This window comes from Ipomoea triloba, chromosome 2 (genome assembly GCF_003576645.1).
Source record: "Ipomoea triloba cultivar NCNSP0323 chromosome 2, ASM357664v1".
In the NCBI taxonomy this organism is placed as follows: Eukaryota; Viridiplantae; Streptophyta; class Magnoliopsida; order Solanales; family Convolvulaceae; genus Ipomoea; species Ipomoea triloba.
This window is the reverse complement of record NC_044917.1, coordinates 5,564,966-5,580,506: the sequence shown is the minus strand read 5'-3', so window position 1 is coordinate 5,580,506 and position 15,541 is coordinate 5,564,966. Positions and strand designations below refer to the sequence as shown.

The following is a 15,541-nucleotide window of genomic DNA, read 5'->3' as shown; positions in this document are numbered from 1 at the left end:
TTCTCTATCACTTATTTTTTATTTCTTCATCTCATCAGGACTAATTTCTTGGGTGCCCATATGAGAATCCTAGTTTCATCAAATTGAAAATCATTTAAAATTGTAGATATTTTTGAACTCAAATCGACAATGGTGATTTTGCCAAATGATTTGTACTGGGTGTACTTGTGTTTCATTTCATGTGTTAATACGCTAGTTGATTTAAATTCATAAACATGTTTTTGCGTTATCACCAAAATTTAAAAATAAAAAATAAAAAATTGACGCAAATAAAAAAAAAATGTTGACCCATTTTATAATTTCGGCACAAATTAAAAATTAAAAATTAAAAAAAAAAGATGCATTTCTTAAATCGAAAACAATATTTTTTTTTAAAGTATGTATGAACAGATACTACAATGTACGTAATAGAGCCAGTTGTATTAAAAAAGAATCGAAAACAATATAATGTAGATATTTGTGAACATATATAAAAAGACATTGACATCAGTTAGGATATGTTTGGTTGACATATTTAGCTATCAGGAATGGGTATCAAAATCATTGTATTGTTGGGTTGACAGATTTACAGAACACTACTATAAGTTTTGATTACTTCTTAATTGCAAAACTCATTCCCTAATCAAATAAGGGTTCCATTTCCCTTCCTCCTCCGCTTCCTCAACTATTAATAATTATTCTCATTCCACCCTACTACCAAACATACACAATACTTTCACCAAAATCCATTATCATCACCAAGTATTTTGATACTCATTCCTGATATGTACCTAAACCTGTGAAACAAACACACTCATAAATTTGTGATAATTGATATTTACTATTTAATTATTTATTAGTGATTTGATATACTACGTTTGTTTATTAGTGTAATACTTCTAATTATGATATATATATATATATAATTTAAAATGTTGTTGTTTAATGATTGAGTTGTCATTGTCATGTCAAACGCGTTGTTTTTTAAAATTATAATTTCCCTGTCGATTTTCATGCTAAATAGGCTAGTATAATAACAATAATTAAAAATGCTATTGTTTATTTGTTTAATGATTGAGTTGTTATTGGCATGTCCAATGCGTCGTTTTTCTAAAATTATCATTTTCCTATCGATTTTCATGCTACATAGGCTGGTATAATAACAATAATTAAAATTGCTATTGTTTATTTGTTTAATGTTTGAGTTGTTATTACCATGTCAAGCACGTCGTTTTCTAAAATTATCATTTCCCTGTTGATTTTCATGCTACATAGGTTGGCATAATAACAATAATTAAAAATGTTATTGTTTATTTGTTTAATATTTGAGTTGTTATTGCCATGTCAAATGCGTCGTTTTCTAAAATTATCATTTCCCTGTCGATTTTCATGCTACGGCTGGCATAATGACAATAATTAAAAATGTTATTGTTTATTTGTTTCATGTTTGAGTTGTTATTGGCATGTCAAACGCGTCGGTTTTCTAAAATTATCATTTCGTCGATTTTCATGCTACATAGGCTGGTATAATAACAATAATTAAAAATGCTATTGTTTATTTGTTTAATGTTTGAGTTGTTATTACCATGTCAAACGCGTCGTTTTCTAAAATTATAATTTCCCTGTCAATTTTCATGCTACATAGGCTGGCATAATAACAATAATTAAAAATGTTATTGTTTATTTGTCTTAATGTTTGAGTTGTTATTGCCATGTCAAATGCGTCGTTTTCTAAAATTATCATTTCCCTGTCGATTTTCATGCTACATAGGCTGGCATGATAACAATAATTAAAAATGTTACGTTATTGTTTATTTGTTTAATGTTTGAGTTGTTATTGTCATGTCAAACGCGTCGTTTTCTAAAATTATCATTTCCCTGTCGATTTTCATGCTACATAGACTGGCATAATAACAATAATTAAAAATGTTATTGTTTAATAATTGAATTGCTATTATCATGTCATACACACTGTGACCGTTATCCTTGCCATATCATATTATATGTCATGTCATCTTTCTAACATGTCATATAGTTTGTTGGATTTAACAAAAATTTAAAATGTTGTTGATGAGATTCAACCAAAAGTTTGTTGCTTAATAAAATTACTAGTTGTAAATACGCGTCATGTGCATTTGAATAATGTTCAATGAATAATCAAAAGTTAGTAAAACTAAATGATCAAAATAAATAAAGAAACACATATATCTTATAAATATTAGAAGATGAAGTTTTAATTTTTTTCTTATTAAAAATATTATTATCTATCATAATTTTTTTGAAAATGCATTGAACATAATAGGTATTGCATACAAAAAAAAAATAGCTTTTAGCAAATGCAAATAGTGTTTCTTATAATTTTTCTATTATAATTATAATATTGGTACCATAATAAAATAAAAATAAAAATACTTTATTGACAATAAGCTGATGGTGCATATATTCCAAATCAAATATGATACAAATAAAAAACAAAAATCTTTTACAAAAAGAAAAAAAAAAAGAAAAAAAAAAAAGAAAAAAGTGATTTTTTTTTAAAGAATAAGCTAGTTAAAATAAGAGAAAATATCATTTTTAGTCCCTCAACTATAATACATGTATCAATTTTGGTCCTTGACTATTAAAAATTTCAAATTAGGTGCATGACTATTCAATTTGTATCACATTTGGTCCTTGACTATTAACATTTTCAAATTAGGTACATGACTATTCATTTTGTATCACATTTGGTCCTGCCGTTAAATTTTCCGGCCAAATTTCCGGCGAAGTCACCGGTGACCGACTAATTTATTTAATTTTTATTTAAAAAATTATTTTAATACTCCGTAACTTACGAGTTGTAATGAGTGCAGGATTATTTTAATACTCCGGCCAAATTATTTTGTAATGAGTGCTGGATTCATGTACCTACGAGTTGTTCCTTACAGGGTACCACGTTTTACATGAAAATTAGTTTTTTTTTTTTTTTTTTTGGGGAAAAAAAAACAGTGGGCTTGTACGGATTTATAATTGTGTTATTTTATTGTAGAAAATTTATTCCCTGAATATTCATTTTCCTGGGGACAGGGGACCAGGACTTTCCAGCGTACATATTTTTTTGGGGGAGCTTTATGTGTACCCACAAATAAATGTTGATAAAAAGAGCAAGTACTCTAGATTTCCTGGTTTCTTTTCCAACCCTAGAAATCCATTCAATTTAGCCCCAGAGATCGACTCTATCACTCAAGAAGATTTGGATTCTATGCTATATCGACTGGACCACAACAAGTATTTCTCAATTTCCAATTGCTTTGATTCTCAAGTATCATTCCGGCGTAAGAAATCCGTCCAATTTAACCCCAAAGCTTGAGTCTTTCGGTGAGAAGATTGGATTATTATTATTATTATTTTTTGGCTTTTATGCTTATCCCAATTCAGCCATATAGGTATTTCCCAGTTTGGAATTGTTTGTCTTTCTGTTGTGTTATGTGAAAGTTAGGGTTTTTACAATTCAGTGTTTTTATTTCGATTTTTTGCTCTAGATGTGCATCGGATCAGATGCTTGTCTGGGTATGAGAATTGTGTTTCTGTTCGATTTTATTGTTTTCTTTTTTCCTGAGTATTATTTTTAGCTCGATTTAGGGGTTTGATCTTTGATGGTGTGGATTTGTGCTGTTCAGGGAATTGAGAATTACCCATTTGCGGAGACAATAGTGAATTTTGGGTGCCGACGTTGTCTGCTTACTTGGTGAAGTTGAGGAGAGACTCCTAGTATCTTTGCAAAGATGATGTCAAGATCGTATACAAACCTTTTAGATTTGGCAGCTGGAAATTTTCCAGAAATGGGGAGGGAAAGGGAGCGTAAACGGATGCCAATGCCAAGGGTAATGACGGTGCCTGGTAGTATCTGTGAGTTTGAAGATGAACAGGCTAATAGTGTTGCTTCTGATAATGTGTCTTCACTAGTCTGTGATAGGATGATTATTGTTGCTAATCAGTTGCCCTTGAAAGCAAAGCGAAGACCAGATAATGAAGGGTGGAGCTTTAGTTGGAATGAGGACTCGATACTATTCCGACTTAAGGATGGTTTACCGGAAGAAATGGAAGTGCAATACGTTGGATCTTTGTGTGTTGATGTTGATCCAATTGAACAGGATGATGTCTCCAGCTATCTTTTGGAAAAATTCCAGTGCGTTCCTACTTTCCTTCCCCCAAATTTAATGGAGAAGTATTATGAAGGATTCTGCAAGAAACATTTGTGGCCGCTTTTTCACTACATGTTGCCGTTTTCACCTGATCATGGAGGCCGCTTTGATCGATCTATGTGGGAAGCATATGTGTCTGCGAATAAGATTTTTTCACAAAAGGTGATTGAAGTTCTTAATCCTGAGGATGATTTTGTTTGGATTCATGATTATCATTTGATGGTGTTGCCCACATTCTTGAGGAGGCGATTCAACCGACTGAGAATGGGTTTCTTCCTTCATAGCCCATTTCCTTCTTCTGAGATTTACAGGACACTTCCTGTCAGAGACGAAATTCTCAAGGCTCTGCTTTGCTCTGACCTTGTTGGTTTCCACACTTTTGATTATGCACGACATTTCCTCTCTTGCTGCAGTCGGATGTTAGGCTTAGAGTACCAGTCAAAAAGGGGTTATATTGGGCTGGAGTACTATGGGAGGACGGTAGGGATAAAGATTATGCCTGTTGGTATACATATGGGACATATTGAATCAGTGATGAGACTTGCTGATAAAGAGAAGAAGTTCAAGGAGCTAAGACAGCAATTTGAAGGAAAAATCGTGTTGCTTGGAGTTGATGACATGGATATTTTCAAAGGCATCAACTTAAAACTTCTAGCTATGGAACACATGCTCAAACAACATCCAAAGTGGCAAGGAAGGGCTGTGCTCATCCAAATTGCAAATCCTGCAAGAGGGAAAGGGATTGATTTGGAGGAAATACATGCTGAGATGCAGGAAAGCTGCAAGAGAATCAATAAGGAATTTGGCAATCCTGGATATGAGCCAGTAGTTTTCATTGATAACTCCATATCAAGCAGTGAAAAAATGGCTTACTATAGTGTCGCAGAATGTGTTGTTGTTACAGCTGTAAGGGACGGGATGAACCTGACTCCATATGAATATGTTGTGTGTAGACAAGGAATTCCTGGTGCAGAAGCAGATTCTGATTTGGCTGGAGCCATGAAGAGCATGCTAGTGATATCTGAATTTATTGGGTGTTCTCCTTCGCTAAGTGGGGCCATCCGTGTTAACCCATGGAATGTTGAAGCTACTGCTGAGGCAATGAATGAGGCTTTATCAATGTCTGAGCAAGAGAAACAAATGCGACATGAGAAACATTATCGTTATGTTAGCACTCATGATATAGCTTATTGGTCACGGAGCTTTTTGCAAGATATGGAGAGAACTTGTGCTGATCACTTTAGGAAAAGATGCTATGGCATTGGTTTGGGCTTTGGTTTCAGAGTTGTGGCCCTTGATCCCAACTTCAGAAAGCTCTCAATAGATGATATTGAGGCAGCCTATATTAAGGCTAAGAGCAGAGCGATATTACTGGACTATGATGGAACTGTTATGCCCCAAAATTCTATCATCAAGTCTCCTAGTGAAAGAGTCCTCTCAATTTTAAACAGAATCTGTAGTGATCAAAATAATACAGTCTTTATAGTTAGTGGAAGAGGAAGGGACAGTTTAAGCAAGTGGTTCTCTCCTTGTAGGAAATTGGGGCTTGCTGCAGAACATGGTTACTTCTTGAGGTATGATTTCCTACTCTTTCCCTTACTAGATTACGTATCTTAGTGATATATATCTGATTGGATAAAGTCGTGATGATGCACTTATATGACAAAAGCACAAACAGAGGGGATCTCTATTCTCGTATCATTATCCTTGCATCCTTCACCCTTCCTGCTTTATATATCTTTCTATTATAGAGTTCGGCAGGAATATTTATATATCATATTTTGTACTGTTCAGTTCTCAGAACATAATTTTTTATGTTAGCACAATTTTTGTTTTTCTTTTCTATTTATATGATCAGAATCTATAATTTTGGAAGTGTTCTGGTTTGAGAAGAGGTGCCTTACCCATTGTCAATGAACTTTTGTCTTAGCAAGGATAATGTAAGAAAGTGTAGATAATGATTTTGTGGGTGCACTTAGGCTTTTATTTGGTTTATTTTATGGAGTCAAGTGGCATTGCTTTCTTAACCTCTTTTGCTTTTGAAGTTTGCTAACTTTTGAACTTGTAAAACATAGGCGGTCACAAGACCATGATTGGGAACTGTCTGGTCAGGGCTCTGATTTTGGATGGATGCAGCTTGCTGAGCCTGTGATGCAGTCCTATACTGATGCTACAGATGGTTCTTCCATTGAAAAGAAGGAAAGTGCTATAGTTTGGCAGTATCGTGATGCAGATCCTGGTTTTGGTTTTTCTCAGGCAAAGGAGATGCTTGATCATCTCGAGAGCGTTTTGGCAAATGAACCTGTTGCGGTGAAAAGTGGGCAGCACATTGTAGAAGTCAAGCCTCAGGTATGTATCATCAATTTGGACTGTTTTGGTTGTAGAGTATGCTGCATTCTGTTATGTGTTGGCATTTCAAAATGTTCTTTTTATTTTGTTTTTGAGTGACGAGGGAAACCCACAGCCACTATCCGAGTGCACACTGGGCAATCCTTGCCTTGTGACCCTAGCCTGCAAAGGACCCCAAGGAAGTAAATCAGCCTAGGTTGCCTATAGTTCGTCACTCTTTTTCACATACACCGGGAGAAAAGGTTACGATAGCAATAACCGACTCAAACTAAGAAGACCAATAGGTCACTCCTGCTAGGAATCAAACTTGTAACCTTGTGGCTACCAAGTCAACAGCCTGACCAACTTGGCTGGGTTGCCTTGCCCCCTTGTTCTTTCTATTTAGACATTACATATCGTGGTACTGCTGTGAACAATTTCTGAACTCTTGTTTGCTTCTATTTTTCTGATTATGTTGCATTTCATCATTTGCATGCTTAATCTGCGCTATTTTGGTTCTTTTTTATTATGGTACCCTTTAGTTTCATCAGCCATCTGTATGAATTCTCAAGTTTTTTATGCTTTTTCTTTACAGGGAGTCACCAAAGGTTTGGTTGCAGAGAAAATATTCACCTCTATGGCAGAGAAAGGGAAACTGGCGGATTTTGTGCTTTGCATTGGTGACGACAGATCTGATGAGGATATGTTTGAAGTAATTGGTGATGCGGTCTCTAGAAGTATCCTCTCTTTCAACGCGAAGGTTTTTGCCTGCACTGTTGGACAAAAGCCAAGCAAGGCGAAGTATTATTTGGACGACCCATCCGAGGTTATAGTCATGCTTGAATCTCTTGCTGAATCAACCAGCACCCCGGTCACTTCTGACGAAGAAGCTGATGACGACTCTTGAAGGATGTTGAGAGGTGTCGACTCGATTCTTTTGCTGAACTCGGGGTCCTGGTTAGTTGCATAAAATCCATGTTGGAAGATGGCATATGTCCTGTAGGACAATAGATTTCAGGCCTATGGGATCGAAGATGTAGTGACTTTACCGTTCATTCTTTATTTGCTTTTTATTTTTTTCTTTTTTATGTTTATTCCTTTATCCCTTGTCTGCAATTATTCATCTGTGTGAAAGAAAAAGAAGTAAATTCGATGGTTGCAGAGTTTAAGTCAATCTTTAAAAAGAAAACAGATGATCTGCGTGGATATGAAGCCATCAGAGGAAAGGTAATAAAGTTGAAGACTGCTGAATGATGAAAACGCCATATTCTTTCGAAGTGGTTTATGCTGCTAGGCTAGCGACTGACTAAAATCTTTTATCATGCTGGAACTAGAGGTTGGTTCACATTTTATGACATATTTCTAACATCTTATTGCATGAGATTGCTTGGCTCAAGCTCATCGAACTTTCAGTCGATATCTTTGGGGTAAATTAGATTGCGGTTGTGGATTCAGTGAAGTCGAAGCACTTTGTAAATCAAATATGTAGCTTATACTTGAATGGATTGATGCAATTTCATTAGGGGGAAGTCCTCTTTAATGTATAAATCAGATGTTGTATTGAACACCATGGGTGATAAGAGTCCCAAAAACCAAGTTTTATCCCTTTTGACATTTTTGTCGTACAGCAAACTATTTGGAGATAAGTTTGCAATAATATTTGTGTGCTAGAGGTTGGAGATTACTTGGCCGTTCATTAACAGCATGCAATTTGATATATTCATGTTTGTTTTAGTTTTTAAAGGTCACTTGGGAGAGTAGACAATTAGCAATCATTGTATCGTGGAGTGTGGATCACTAACATAAGGTTTACTTTTAATAGGGTCGTTAATGAATGAATAAAGGTTGTTTGTGTTTGTTTGTTCATGGACATTATAAAATGAACACTAACGAATTTATAAATGTTTATATTAATAAATGAACATAAACGAATGCTCTCCGAACACAATACGAGTAGTTTCTGTTATACACCCCTAATTTTTAATATAGTAACATACTCAACCTAAAAATGAATTTTTAATATAATAAAAATAAACCTTATATATTAAAAATGAATATTTATTAGTGATCCTGGGAAATGAATTTTTAATATAATAAAAATAAACCTTGTATATTAAAAATGAATATTTATTAATGATCTTACGGGCAGATGATAAATCTGGCAAGTGGTAACTGCTCACGTGTATCCCCGGGGCACTGTTATATTGTTCCTCACAAGTCACCAGTAATCCCCACAAGAACAATTTCCATTTTTGAAGTGATGAAACCTACTTGAATCACGAACAACAATTTCGCGCCCTTTGATCTTGGATATATACTTTATAGCCACATGACAATCATTGCAGACTCTCAAATTCTTCATAACCCTAATCTGGGCACCTTCTGGGGTGTTCATAAGAGCAAAAGCAATTGCCAACTTCTCACTGTGATGCAACAAGTTGTACTCTTTTTCCTCCACATCCATATCATGCAAAACTGACCCTGTATCTGGCACATAGCCACTTAGCCTTAATTCTGCAGTTAATTCCTTTAGATACCTGTCAATCTCCTCAGACTGGGGATGAGAGTTACTCCCCATAATAAATTCATGAACTTGGTTCTTCAGTTCCACCCAGCTTATTCCGGGCTCTTTCTTAACGCCGCGCTCTTTCATTGCTTTCCTCACTTCGGAAACCTGCTGCCATCTTCGGACAGAGGCTTGAGTGTGCGAAAGAAGCACATAAGAAGCTGAATCTCGGGGATCAATCTGCAGAACTTCTTCGGCCATCCTTCTTGCCATATCTGCATTTTTGTGAATTTTACAGGCTGATAGCAGAGTTTTCCATATAATAGCGTCTGCCTCGACAGGCATAGATCTTATGAAGGCTTCAGCCTCCTCCAAACGGCCTGATCTTCCCAGAAGGTCGACCACACAGGTGTAATGTTCGAGTCGAGGCTTCAATTTGTACTTTTCCACCATCAAGTCGAAAATTTCAAGCCCTTTATCTTTCATTCCACAATGGCTACAAGCATAGAGCAGACTCAAGAATGTGATGTCATTTGCCTCCAATCCTATCAGCTCCATCCTATCAAAGATTTCTACAGCCTCGGCTCCCCTCCCGTGAAACCCGTAAGCAGCAATAATGGCACTCCACAGAACAGCATCTGCTTCCTGCCTCTCTTCAAAGGCCTTAATGGCATCCTCCAAGCATCCACATCTTGAATACATACTGACCAATGAACTGACAACTGAAACCACAGAAATGGCACCGGTTTTTATCGCGTCAGCGTGAATCTGCTGGCCCTGTCCAAGAATACCCAGCTCAGAACATGAACTGATCACGCTCACAAATGTAATCTTATCAGGTCTCAACCCAGCTATCTTCATCATATTATACTGATCCAGAGCACCTTCAGAACACTGGTTTTGTGCCTTCCCTGAGATGAGAGTATTGCAAGCAACCACATTCTGAAATGGCATCTCCCTAATCACTCTCTCCCCTTCTTCCAGAACACCAGACTTCATGTACATGTGAGCCAATGCATTCGAAACAACCAAATCGCCATCCAACCCTGATCTCACCGCATACCCATGAACTTGCTTGCCCCTAACCAAATCTCTTAATCCAGCGCAGGCTCTCAGAACACTCCCAAGAGTAAACGCATCAGGCGAGAAACCAAGCACATGCATTTCAGAAAACAAGCCCCACGCCTTATCATTGAACTCGAACTCGGTAAACCCAGTGATTACTGCATTCCAAGTTGCCAAATTTCTCTCGCCCATTTGATCAAACAACTTGGCGGCAACATCCAAATCTCCATTCTGAATGTACCCGCCAACCAAAATGTTAAAAGACATTACATTTCTCCTGGGAATTCTATCAAACAAGAAATGGGCAACATCTAAACGACCCAATTTCGCGTACGTATTGAGGAGGTGGTTGGATACAAACCGGTCTCTGAAGCACCCAGATGTCAGGATCAACGAGTGGAGCTGTTTGGCCAGGGGTAGAGACTGGACTCGGATGCATTCTTGGAGAAAATGAGAGAAGAGGGATGGGTTTAACCATATCTGAGAGGTGTTGACATAGCCTTCGGAACACACTGCGTAATCTCTGGAGCTTACTGTGGTGAATGCGCGGGAAGTTGACGGTCTCAGAATAGACTGTCCCAAGCATTTGGTCTTGTAAATTTTCACTATAATCAATAGTTTGTATTTTTGCATAGAAAAATTATAGAAAATTGTTTGTATTTGTTTGACTAACATATTCTCCATGTGCAAAGCAAATTTGAAGGACTTTAGCTATCTCGATTGGTGATGAACCAAAGTTGTCACCTTATAAAAAAAATTGGAGGGTCACTCAATAATGCTCACGTTAATAATGGTAGGACTAAAACTGCTATTTGATATAAATAGATTAACAAAAAATGCTGTTTTAAAAAACGATATTAGACAATGGCTTTGTTTTGCATTTAACGAATTATACTAGCGGTTCACGGATAACGGATTGTGTTAACGAGTTTGATCAGAGAATTGTAAAAAAATATTTAATAAAATTAACTTTTTAAATTAGCGGTTAACATGTAAAAAGACTTAAAAGACATTCATAACAATAATAGTAATAATAATAATATTATTATTAACTTTATTATGTAATAATAAAATTAAAATACTCCTTAACAAGATAAAAATAATAGTAATTATAATAATGATAATAATAATAATACGGAGTAATAATAATAATTATAATACTATTTTTTTATTAATAGGAGGGCGTTTTGGAGAAGGATTTTCATAACGCTAACCCCAAGCCCTGCAAAATGCAGCATTTGGGATTTCAACGGTTTGCTCAAAACCACTGAATTACCAAACGAAAATTTTGGTATTTTGACATGATCAAAACGTAAAAAAAAATGACGGATCCGTCAAAATTTTGGCGGGTCCCACATTTTCCAAACAAGCCCAATATTAGATTTTATATAATTGGAGAATCAGAGTAAAAAATTTAAGCACTTAACTGAGCTGAGGGTGCTCATTTATTATTTGATACGGAGTACATTTTATTTGATACAAACACTGCCATTGAATCTCAAAAGTAACACAGCTCATAAACGCAGTAGAACATAAAGATGGTGCTGGCAATGCTGAAATTAAAGATTCTGCAGAATAAGAGGGGCACCATACAGAGGCTGGATAGTCGCAACCGTGTAAGGAGCATGTGCATAGGATGGAGAGAGCTTGAAGGAGAAACGTCGCAGGATGCAAGACAGTGCTATTTTTGCTTCAACCATTGCGAAGTTTAGGCCAATGCAGATTCTAGGCCCCCCACTGAAGGGTAAATAACAGGCTCGACCATTTGTTGCCTTAGATACCCCTTCCCTGAATCTCTCCGGCTTGAACTCATTCGCATCGTCACCCCATATTTCGCGGTCGTGGTGCAGCAGGATTATTGGTACTAGGAGCAACACTCCTGCTGGAAGAGACAAGTTTCCTAGTTTAGCATCTTGCTTGACTATTCGGGTTATTGATGGTGCTGGCGGGTATAGCCTCAAAGACTCGTGCAGAATCATTGTCACCTGTTGGGGTCAAGAAAAACAGACACACATGTTTGAGGAAACAAATTTGTCTGTGGGTTATAGGTTTGTAGACTGGAGAACGAGTAGTAGTACTTACAATTTTCAGGCGATTTAGTCCATCAAAATCTGGTTTGTCGTCCCCAAAGACATGCACAACCTCCTCTCGAGCTCGTTCTTGCCACTCTTGGTTTCTACTTAGCAGAACCATTGTCCACACAAGTAAAGCTGAAGTAGTCACCTGGCCAGCCAGGTAAAACAGCTTGCACTCTGAAATGATCTCTTCAATGGTAATTCCGAATTCCTGGTTTCCGTGGTGCTTGATTTCTTTGAAGTTGGATTCCAGTAACATGTCCAATAAATCATTGTTATTTGCCTCCCCCTCTTTCATTGCCTTGATCCTTTTCTCGATGATCCTTCTGACTACTGCATTGATTTCCTTATCAATTTCATTCACTCTCCTGTTCCTCTTTGTTGGCAAAAATCTGCAGTATCATTCCATGAAAGATAAATAGTTGTAAAGGCAGTAGATTTGTTTAAATTCTTTGAACTAGATTATGGTAAAGAGATAAAAAGCACCTCCCTCCAGGGACATAAACTGAATTCCTAAGCTCCATGGCATCTTCAGCTTGTTCACATTGAAGTTCAAACACCCTTCTTCCGTCTTCATAATTGATCCCGAATGCTGCAAGAGAAATCACATTAGCAGTCATGGTTTTAAGGTCAGGCCACACATCCAGCTCCCCAGATTCGTTCCTCGACACAATTTCCTCCCATCTTCCCACCATTTCACTACAGATCTTGTTCATTGCTGGTACCATGTGCTGATTGAGATCAAGATGTTAGGAACATGGGTCTCATACAAGAAATTTCAGAAAAGACAGTATATACAAATTAGTGCCATTGCCTTAATAATATATACTTCTAACATATAATCATTGTTTGCAGGCATGGGGAGGGGGGGAAGAATCAAACCTTTAACTTCTCCAATTGGAAGGCAGGAATAACTATTTTTCTGTGTTTACTCCATTTATCTGCCTCATATTTCAGTAGCCCTTGTGACAATTTATACACTACTGGATCAGTAAGATTCTGCTGAAAAGTGTCGTGCTTAGACAGAACCTCTTTCACATGATCAGGGTCTGTGATGATCACCATGGGAATTGTCCCCAGCCATACGAAGGAATTTTTACCTGCAGAACACAGTTTCAGGATTGACTTAGATGTTACAAAGCAAAAAGGGAAAGAAAACTGGCCGGATTTACATATTACTGGACTATAATGCACGTGAGTCAAACCAATAATTATAAGAAGTATAGCCTCACCATGGCATTATAAACATATATAATTAAATTTCTAGGGTGTAGCGTACCGTGTTTCTGGATGGATTCAAAGAAGTAAGGTATTGCTCTAGGAACTACTTCATCTGAAAGAACTTTCATGGGTTTGGACTTGGTTTCATTCCTCATCTTGGCAAGCTCTTTTATGTCCCCATAGAAAAGTCTATAGGCATTACTCTTGAGATCCTGTCCCCTGAGCCATTTCTCCAAAGTTTTGGGTCTAAGCCATGCCCAATTCACCACTCTCCATGCACATATCAAGAAGATTATTGAGAAAGAAAAAAGGAACAAGTAGCAGAAGACCTCCATTCTCATCATCACCTGCACAATCACAGTGTGATCTCTCTGAATATCATCAATACAAAGAGGGTGGGTATATGGGGCCTCTAGGAAGTGTCAGAACTAACCCTTGTGTCTTTATCAGAGAGAGTGGATATTGGCAAGCATCTTTTGTTCTGTAATAAACCAGAATTGTTGTACTATATATCCAAAAATTATTAAGTAAAACTGGAAAAAGTAGCCTGATACTGAAATTAGCAGAACTGGTGTGCCCCATCAAGAATTCTAAATCTAAATGCAATGCCATCAATTTAGGTAAGAAATCAAACATCAATGTTATAGTGAGAAATTGCCAATAGTGAATAATAAACCCACAATTAAAAATTTAAGCAGTTAAATGAGGGTACTCATTTATTATTTGATATATTTTATATGATACAAGCACTGCCATTCAATCTCAAAAGTAACACACAGAGCTAGCTCATAAATAAATGCAGTAGAACATAGAGATGCTGCTTGCTGGCAATGCTGAAATTAAAGCTTGTGCAGAATAAGAGGGGCACCATACAGAGGCTTTATAGTGAGAAGCATGTAAGGAGCATGTGCATAGGATGGAGAGAGCTTGAAGGAGAAACGTCGCAGGATGCAAGACAGTGCTATTTTTGCTTCAACCATTGTGAAGTTTAGGCCAATGCAGATTCTAGGCCCCCCGCCGAAGGGTAGAAAACAGGCTTGACCATTTGTTGCCTTGGATACCCCTTCCCTGAATCTCTCCGGCTTGAACTCATTTGCATCTTCACCCCACATTTCGGGGTCGTGGTGCAGCAATATTGTTGGTACTAGGAGCAGCACCCCTGCTGGCAGAGACAGGTTTCCTAGTTTAGCCTCTTCCTTGACTATTCGGATTAGTGTTGCCACTGGCGGGTATAGCCTCAAAGACTCGTGCAGAATCATGGTCACCTGTTGGGATCAAGCAAAACAGACACACATGTTTGAGGAGACAGGTTTGGAGACTGGAGATCGAGTAGTAGTACTCACAATTTTCAGGCGATTTAGTCCATCAAAATCTGGTTCGTCGTCCCCAAAGACATGCACAACCTCCTCTCGAGCTCGTTCTTGCCACTCTTGGTTTCTACTTAGCAGAACCATTGTCCACACAAGTAAAGCTGAACTAGTCTCCTGGCCAGCCAGGTAAAACAGCTTGCACTCTGAAATGATCTCTTCAATGGTCATTCCAAATGCCTGGTTTCCATGGTGCTTGATTTCTTTGAAGTTTGAATCCAGTAACATGTCCAATAAATCATTGTTATTTGCCTCCCCCTCTTTCACTGCCTCGATCCTTTTCTCGACGATCCTTCTGACTACTGCATTGATTTCCTTATCAATTTCATTCATTCTCCTGTTCCTCTTTGTTGGCAAAAATCTGCAGTATCATTCCATGAAAGATAAATAGTTGTAAAGGCAATAGATTTGATTAAATTCTTTGAACTAGATTATGGTAAAAAAGATAAAACACCTCCCTCCAGGGACATAAACTGAATGCCTAAGCTCCATGGCATGCTCAGCTTGTTCACTTTGAAGTTCAAACACCCTTCTTCCGTCTTCATAATTGATGCCGAATGCTGTAAGAGAAATCACATTAGCAGCCATGGTTTGAAGCTCAGGCCACACATCCAGCTCGCCAGATTCGTTCCTCGACACAATTTCCTCCCATCTTCCCACCATTTCACTACAGATCTTGTTCATAGCTGGTACCATGTGCTGATTGAGATCAAGATGTTAGGAACACAGGTCTTGTACTAGAAATTTCAGAAAAAAAAAAAAAAAAAAAAAAAAAAAAAAAAAAAAAAAAAAAAAAAAAAAAAAAAAAAAAAAAAA

The 15,541-nt window shown here is 37.1% G+C and overlaps 4 protein-coding genes across 4 annotated transcripts in view; 1 reads left to right on the top strand and 3 right to left on the bottom strand.

Moving 5' to 3' along the window:
- The first annotated feature begins 3,031 nt into the window (after positions 1-3,031).
- On the top strand, positions 3,032-8,175 carry LOC116007292 (probable alpha,alpha-trehalose-phosphate synthase [UDP-forming] 7). Its single transcript, XM_031247937.1, has 4 exons — positions 3,032-3,336; positions 3,639-5,737; positions 6,239-6,512; positions 7,087-8,175. The coding sequence occupies exons 2-4, from the start codon at positions 3,744-3,746 to the stop codon at positions 7,396-7,398; spliced, it is 2,580 nt and encodes an 859-aa protein (XP_031103797.1). The 5' UTR covers positions 3,032-3,336; positions 3,639-3,743; the 3' UTR covers positions 7,399-8,175.
- Positions 8,176-8,604: 429 nt separating this feature from the next.
- LOC116009752 (pentatricopeptide repeat-containing protein At2g41080) lies at positions 8,605-10,701 on the bottom strand. Its single transcript, XM_031248879.1, has one exon. The coding sequence runs from the start codon at positions 10,693-10,695 to the stop codon at positions 8,710-8,712; it is 1,986 nt and encodes a 661-aa protein (XP_031104739.1). The 5' UTR covers positions 10,696-10,701; the 3' UTR covers positions 8,605-8,709.
- A 767-nt stretch (positions 10,702-11,468) lies between these two features.
- Positions 11,469-14,291, bottom strand: LOC116010450 (cytochrome P450 CYP72A219-like). The gene is made up of 7 exons (XM_031249866.1): positions 14,232-14,291; positions 13,792-13,839; positions 13,417-13,705; positions 13,020-13,237; positions 12,624-12,868; positions 12,145-12,529; positions 11,469-12,047 (listed from the first exon to the last, which is right to left on the bottom strand). Exons 3-7 carry the CDS (start codon positions 13,700-13,702, stop codon positions 11,622-11,624), a joined length of 1,560 nt encoding a protein of 519 aa, XP_031105726.1. The 5' UTR covers positions 13,703-13,705; positions 13,792-13,839; positions 14,232-14,291; the 3' UTR covers positions 11,469-11,621.
- Positions 14,023-15,541, bottom strand: part of LOC116010448 (cytochrome P450 CYP72A219-like) — a 4,042-nt gene continuing 2,523 nt past the window's right edge. Inside the window, exons 3-5 of the mRNA XM_031249865.1 lie at positions 15,180-15,424; positions 14,702-15,086; positions 14,023-14,623 (exon numbers count right to left, since the gene is read on the bottom strand). Coding sequence (XP_031105725.1) covers positions 14,198-14,623; positions 14,702-15,086; positions 15,180-15,424 — 1,056 coding nt within the window. The 3' untranslated portion in view covers positions 14,023-14,197. The remainder of the gene's footprint in view (positions 14,624-14,701; positions 15,087-15,179; positions 15,425-15,541) is intronic.